We start from the raw sequence: 8,029 nt of genomic DNA, 5'->3' as shown, positions 1-8,029 counted from the left end.
CTCTCCACCCATTCTCTCTCTCTCTCTCTCTCTCTTTCCCCAGCCCCTCTCTCTCTCTCTCTCTCTCTCTTTCCCCAGCCCCTCTCTCTCTCTCTCTCTCTCTCTCTCTCTCTCTCTCTCTCTCTCTCTCTCCACCCTCTCTCTCTCTCTCTCTCTCTCTCTCTCTCTCTCTCTCTCTCTCTCTCTCTCTCTCCACCCGCTCTCTCTCTCTCTCTCTCTCTCTCTCTCTCTCTCTCTCTCTCTCTCTCTCTCTACCTGGTCTCTCTCTCTCGCTCTCTCTCTCTCTCTCTCTCTACCTGGTCTCTCTCTCTCTCTCTCTCTCTCTCGCTCTCGGCCCCAAGTTGGCTGGAGTGGGGGAAGGTGGGGAAAAGTGAGTCGGTGCCTCGGGTCCGGTTTCTTGTCACCACGTGGATGGAATGATTTGGACGGGGGTGGGGGAAAACTTGTCACATGTCTCAGAAAAAAGTGCAGTATGGGCAGTGAGGGGCGGTGCTTGACAGACGCCTGTCTGTCCAAAAAAAAGTGCAGTACAAATAGTTACATTGTTTAAAAAAACACAGCTAATTAATTCAAAAGCAAAATACTACTGATGCTGGAAATCTGAAATAAAAACAAACTGCTGGGAGAGAGAAACAGTTAACGTTTCAATTCGAGACCTTTTGTCAGAACTGAATAAAGTTAGAGATGTGACGGATTTTAAGCAGGTGCAGAGGCAGGGAAAGATTGGAGCGGAGGAAAGAACAAAAGGGAAGGTCTGTGATAGGGTGGAAGGCAGGAAAGATTAAATGACTAATGGTATGATAGTACAAAGCAAAAGGAGTTGGTAATGATGCAAGTGGAGAAACAAAAGATGAGTCTAGAAGAGGGATAAATGAGAATGGCAAAATCATCGACAGCGGCCGTGTGGAAAAAATAGGGGCAGACATTATGGTCTGAAATTGTTGAACTCGATGTTGAGTCCACAGATACTGCCTGACCTCTCTATTCCCTGCATTTTCAGTTTTTATTGCAACTAATTAATTGCTCTATTATGCTAGCGGGGATAATATATTAGCATGCAGATAGGATTGGCTAACAACAGAAAACAAAGAGTCGGGATAAATGGGTCATTTTCCAGTTGTCAAACAGTGAATAGTGAGGTGCCGCAGGGATCAGTGCTGGGTCCTCAACAATTTACAATCTATATTAATGACTTGGATGAAGGGACCGAGTGTAATGTAGCCAAGTTTGCTGATACAAAGATGGGTGGGAAAGCAAACTGAGGAGGACACAAAAAATCTGCAGAGATATATAAACAGGCTAAGTGAGTAGGCAAAAATCTGGCAGATAGAGTATAATGTGAGAAAATGTGAGGTTATCTACTTCGGCAGAAAAAATAGAAAAGCAAATTACAATTTAAATGGAGAAAAATTGCAAAATGTTGCAGTGGACCTGGGGGTGCTTGTGCATGAAACACAAAAGGTGAGTACTTGTTGAACCTGCATAATCAGGAAGGCAAATGGAATGTTGGCCTTTATTGCAAGGGGGATAGAATATAAAAGCAGAGAAGTCCTGCTACAACTGTATAGAGTATTGGTGAGGCCACACCTAGAGTACTGCGTATTGTTTTGGTCTCCGTATTTAAGGAAGATATACTTGCATTGGAGGCTGTTCAGAGAAGGTTCACTAGATTGATTCCGGAGATGAGGGGGTTGACTTATGAAGATAGGTTGGGCTATCATTGGAGTTCAGAAGAATGAGAGGTGATCTTATTGAAACATTTCAGAGAATGAGGGGGCTCAACAAGGTGGATGCAGAAAGGATATTTCCACTCATAGGGGAAACTAAAACTAGGGAACATAGTCTTACAATAAGGAGCTGCCCATTTAAAACTGAGATGAGGAGAAATTTCTTCTCTGAGGGTTGTAAATCTATGGAATTCTCTGCCCTAGAGAACTGTGGCTGGGTCTTTGAATATATTTAAGGCAGAGATAGATGGATTTTTGAGTGATAAGGGAGTAAAGGGTAATGGGGAGCGGGCAGGGAAGTGGGCTGAGTCCATGATCAGATCAGCCATGATCTTATTGAATAGTGAAGCAGGCTCGAGGGGCCAAATAACCACCTCCTGCTCCTATTTCTTAGGTTTCTTATTAACAACCTTTGGGACGAGAGTTCCAAATTTCCACTACACTTTGTGTGGAAAAAGTACTTCCTGATTTCACTCCTGAATCGCCTAGCTCTAATTTGGACTGCTTTCTATTTTTTCATCTCGTTGCTTTAAATGCCAGATTACACACACACGCAACAGTTGTAGGAATGCAAAATCAGTCTTCATTGAAAGCTCATACTATCCTCAACCAGTATGGACTTGAGACATACTTCACAATTCCAGTGTGAGCTACTAAACGGTAGTTCACTCACCTCTTTGTACCAAACTTTACTTTTATTCACTACATTTCATGCATACCAGCAATAAATCATAGCACATCAAATGACAACCAAATAACAGTCGAAACTTAACTCTTCTAATCATTTGATTACCATTCTGAAACTCTTCCTGTTCTCTGAAACACAAGTGACCAAGCTGACATATATTCCAGACTATTCCAGATATGGCTGAATGTTTCTCAGATGTTCTACTATTTTACTTTCCTGTGAAGATATCCTTGCTTTTGATGTGTTGATGATTTACAACACATCATGTGCTGATCCCACAGACTGTCCAGAAAGAGCATTTGAGGTACTCGGGACATGTTCTGGATTACCCTCACCAGAGGAAATAGTTTTTCTGTATGTACCCTATCGAATCCATTTATCATTTTATATTCCTTTATTAGATCGCCCCTAAACCATCAAACTCTGGATATACAAGCCAAGTTTATGCAATGAACTCATAATTTAACCTTTCAAACCCTGGAATAATGTTGGTGAATCTGCGCTGTATCCCTTTCAAAGCCAATGGACTTTGATTTTTGCAGTGGTAATGGCGCTCATTACCCCAATGAAACTGATCGAAATTTTAGGATTTAGTGCATGGGCAGCTAAATGCAGAAACCCTGAAGCTGCGGTCAGTCATTCCTTACTCCGCCACAGGCTGTGCTGTGGAATTCCTCCGAGCCGCTAATTGGTGAAATCGGTTGAACTTGATCTTTTCCGCTGTAATAGTGCTGGTAAACACTCCATTAAAAAGTTAAGCCTTGTTGGAATAGGTGTAAATGGGTTTTAACGGCGTATTGAACCATTCTGGCCCTTGTACTTGTGGAATGTCAAGTTTCTCCATTATGACAGAAAATTACTGGATTTTTTAAATAATTAAAAAAAAATGTTTTAAGTTTGGTTATCATATTTTAACTTCTATCTTAACCCCCTGTGTATGTCCCAATATTTCACTCGCTAAAAATTTTTTTAAGTGAATTGAATCAGTGCTTTTTATTCCTGGTTTGCTGTCTGGGAGAATTTTTCAATGTGATTGACTGCTTAGACAGCTTGATGACATCACAGCAGTACAATCAATTTAATGTCAAGAAACCTCAGGCTTTTGGCAGAGTTCGTAAGATCTTTGTGGGCAGCTTCGAGGTCAGCTGCGATCGTCATCGTTTCGCCGCTGACCGCAAATTCTGGACTAATGTATCCATCTGAGGTGTCGTGCCCAAAACTGAACACAGAACTCCAGATATGATCTGATCAAGACTGTCAGCTGAAGTATAATTTCCTCCCCTTTGGATGCTAGTCTCCTTGAAATGAAGGCCAACATTCCATTAGCATTTTGAATGCTTTTTCAACCTGTGCCCCAGCTTTTAGTGATTTGTGTACATTGACCTCCACAATCTTGTGTCATTAACAAAATTCGAGGCAAGCCTCATATACTTCCCAACATTGAGTTTTATCTGCCATAGTTTTGCCCAGCCACTTAATGTGACGTATGTCCCTTGGTAACTTCCTGCTCCCATCTACAGAACTTACTGTGCATCCTAACTTTGTGTCATCTGAAAACTTAGATATACAACTCTCTCTTCCTTCATCCAAGTCATTGATATACATGAAAAGCTGAAGCCCCAGTACAAATTGCTGGGGATCACCACTTGCCACATCCTGCGAGTCAGTGTACAGTCCCTATATCTCTAGTCTCTGTCTCCTACCTCCTAACCAATTATCCATGTCACAAGATTACCATCAATTCATGCACTCTCATTTTTGCTAATAATCTATTGTGTGGATCCTTATCAAATGCTTTCCAGAGTCAGTATAAATAATATCCGTAGACGCTTGCCTATCCACCACATTACTGACCTCAAGAAATTCAACTAGATTAGTTTGACAGAGAACCAGGGAAAACTCTCCTGGCTGGAGTCATACCTAGCACAAAGGAAGATGGTTATCGTTGTTGCAGCCCAATTATCTCAGCCCCAGGACATTGCTACAGTAGTACTTCAGGGCAGTGTCCTAGGCCCAACCATCTTCAGCTGACCTTCCCTCCAACATAAGATCAGAAGTGGGGATGTTCACTGATGACTGTACAGTGTTTACCTGAGGAGTTGCGAATGGAACTAATGAAGCAGTCCGTGCCCGTATGCAGCAAGACCTGGACAACATTCGGGCTTGGGCTGCTAACTGGCAAGTAACATTCACACCACACAAGTGCCAAGCAATGACCATCTCCAAGAAGAAAAAGTCTTGCCACCTCCCCTTGACATTCAATGGCATTACATTGTCAAATTCCCCATCATCAACATCCTGGAGTCATTGACCAGAAACTTAACGTGACCAGTTACATCAATACTGTGGCTACAAGAGCAGATCAGAGGCTGGGTATTCTGTGGAAAGTGACTCGCCTCCTGACTCCCCAAAGCCATTCCACAAGGCACAAGTCAGGAGTGTGATGGAATAGTTTCCACTTGCCTGGAAGAGTACAGCTCTGACAACACTCAAAAAGCTCAACACTATCCAGATCAAAGCAACCCACTTTATTGGCACCCAATCCACCATCTTAAACATTCACTCCCTCCACACTGTGTCTGCAGTGTGTACCATCTACAAGATGCACTGCCAATACAACTCGCCGAGGCTTTTTCGAAAGCACCTCCTAAACTCGCGATCTCTACCACCTAGAAGGACAAGGGCAGCAGGCGCATGGGAACAGATCAGCCATGATCTTATTGAATAGTGGAGCAGGCTCGAGGAGCCAAATGGCCTACTCCTGCTCCTATTTCTTATGTTCTTATGTTCTTAACACCATCATCTCCAAGTTCCCCTCCAAGTCACACACCATCCTGACTTGGAAATATGTTGCTGTTCCTTCGTCACTGGGTCAAAATCCTAGAACTCTCTAACAGCACTCTGGGAACACCTTCACCACACTGCAGCGATTCAAGGAAGGCAGCTCACCACCATCTCAAGGGCAATTAGGGATGGCTTTGCCAACGATGCCCATATCCTGTAAATGGGGAAAAAAAGTGATTGGAAGCAGCAGTATAGAGATTGTGAAGGGGGGAGAGTAAGTGGAAAAATAGAATTTAACAGTTAATTGCTTTTGATGTGTGGTATCGGTCCGATCGGGGATTAGAAGAGGGTTTACATGCGAGGTCAGGAGGAGGAAGAGTGCTTACATTCAGATAAGTTACTAGCTTTCCTTGTTTGCAGGTTATGTTTAGAATAACTCCACAGGACTGTATATCTTAAGCTCAAACTGTTGTGGTCTTGGTCTCTGTATTGTAACTCCAGAGTGAGGAGGCAGCATGGTACACTGCCTTTGATACCTGCTTGCCCAGGGTGTGCAGGTGACTCTTGGGTCTCCCACAGGTGCACTCCCTGGTGGCAAGTCTTACACATTGGTAATATTTACATACATAACACAGGTGATCGCTTGATCTGGTTTCCTCGAGTGCAGCTCGTGATGGCGCTGGTGGTCTCAGGGCAAACAATCTTGAAAGGGAACCTCAAATAGGTATTATCTGCATATGTAAAGGGCCTAACTCCTCCTTCAGGTGTGTGTAGAGGATGCCTCTTATTTGTCCTTACCCAATATGACAGGTGGTGCACTTGCAGACAGAAATGTGCATATGCATCCTGCCCTTCATATTGGGGACATGGTAGTTCAAGTAGAGCCCGAAAAATAAGCGAATCAATTTCTAGGCCATTAACCCCTCTTTAGGTTGCTCCCCCACCATAAATTGATGTTGCTTTTGTTGTGATTCAAATGTTTGTCATTGCAGATTGTTCTAAATGCTTCATTACCTGTTGTCATGTTGATCAAAAAGATTTAGAGCTCCACTTCAAAACTCACTGTGTCCAGATGGCAGAAGCTTGGATTTGAATTGCACAGTCGCATTTAAATGAATTTAAAATGTACTGCAACATGATCATCATTCCTGATTGACTTTTTCTCCTACATATTGCAGTTTGGAGGTATCCTCGTGGAAGTGCACTTGGCAGAACATTCTACAGTGGTCACTTTTAAGGATTACCATGAAGGGGCTGCTCCATTCCTCATCATTAACCACACTAGCACAAGCACGATTGAATATCATCAGAGGTACATTACATATATAACAAGAATTTGTTTAGGAAATGGCAGCTGTTTTCACTGACCATCATTGATCATTATATTTAGGAACTATATCAAAGCATAATATTGCTTTGATAGAAAAGTAAAAGCTCATGGAATCCAAGGGAAAGTGGCATGTTGGAGCCAAAATTGGCTCAGGGGCAGGAAGCAAAGGGTAATGACCGACGGGTATTTTTGTGACTGGAAGGCTGTTTCCAGTGGGGTTCCGCAGGGCTCAGTTCTGGATCCCTTGCTTTTTCTGGTGCATATCAATGATTTAGACTTGAATGTAGGGCGCATGGTTTGAGAAGTTTGCAGTTGATACAAAAATTGGCCATGTGGTTGATAGTGAGGAAGAAAACTGTAGACATTAGCAGGAAGATATAAATGCCTTCTTTTGCCTAGGCCGTAAACTCTAGAATTCCCTGCCTAAACCTCTCCATCTCTCTACCTCACTTCTCCTTTAAGACCCTCCTTAAAACCTACCTCTTTGACCAAGCTCTTGGTCACCTGCCTTAATTTTCTCCTTGTATGGCTTGGTCTCAAATTTTTTGTCTTATAATAATAATCCTGTGAAGGGCCTTGGGATGTTTTAATATGTTAAAGGCACTTTATAAATACAAGTTGTTGTTGTTGACTGGTCAGGTGGACAGAAATGTGGCAAACCTGAGAAGTGTGAGGTAACGCATTTGTGGAAGCATGGGAATACAATGAGCAGTGTAGAGGAACAGAGTAGTGCATGTCCACAGATCCCTGAAGGTAGCAGGCCAGGTAAATAAGGTGATTAAAAATGCTTTTCTTTATTAGCCATAGCATAAAATATACAAGCAGGGAGGTTTTATAGTGTATAAAACACTAGTTAGGCCACATGAGTACTGCATACAGTTCTGGTCTCCACATTGCAGGAAAGATGTGATTGCACTAGAGAGGGTGCAGAGGAGATTTACAAGGATGTTGCCAGGACTGGAGAATTTTAGCGATGAGGAAAGATTGGATAGGCTGGAGTTGTTTTCTTTGGAACAAAGGAGGCTGAGGGGAGACTTAATTGAGGTGTATAAAATTATGAGGGGCCTAGATAGATTGGATAGGATGGACACATTTCCCCGAGAAGAGAGGTCAATAACTCGGGGGCATAGATTTAAAGTAATTGGTCGAAGGATTAGAGGGAAGTTGAGGAGAATCCAGAGGGTGGTGGGGGTCTGGAACTTGCTGCCTAAAAGGGTGATGGGTGCGGAAACCCTCATCGCATTTTAAAGTACTTGGATATGCACTTGAAGTGCTGTAACTTACAAGGCTACGGACCAAGAGGACAGTGGGATTGGGCTGGATAGCTCTTTTTTGGCCGGCACGAACACGATGGGCCAAATGGCCTCCTTCTGTGCTGTAAATTTCTATGATTGCCTTTCTTATGGGTCTCTTTCCAGCTCCCAGACAAAAATTGCATTTGACATGAATGGATGACTATTTAAAAAAAAAATTTAAGTCAGCCATATACTATACTTTTTA

The 8,029-nt window shown here is 42.8% G+C and overlaps 1 protein-coding gene across 2 annotated transcripts in view; it reads left to right on the top strand.

The window, feature by feature from the left end:
- vps13a (vacuolar protein sorting 13 homolog A) overlaps nt 1-8,029 on the top strand; it is a 645,125-nt gene that overhangs the window by 432,721 nt on the left and 204,375 nt on the right. For both annotated transcript variants that reach the window (XM_070882697.1, XM_070882688.1), the window contains exon 52: nt 6,378-6,511. In XM_070882697.1, the coding sequence (XP_070738798.1) occupies nt 6,378-6,511 (134 nt within the window). The remainder of the gene's footprint in view (nt 1-6,377; nt 6,512-8,029) is intronic.

The sequence above is a fragment of the Pristiophorus japonicus genome, chromosome 1 (genome assembly GCF_044704955.1).
Source record: "Pristiophorus japonicus isolate sPriJap1 chromosome 1, sPriJap1.hap1, whole genome shotgun sequence".
In the NCBI taxonomy this organism is placed as follows: Eukaryota; Metazoa; Chordata; class Chondrichthyes; family Pristiophoridae; genus Pristiophorus; species Pristiophorus japonicus.
This window is presented reverse-complemented; position numbering and strand designations above follow the sequence as displayed.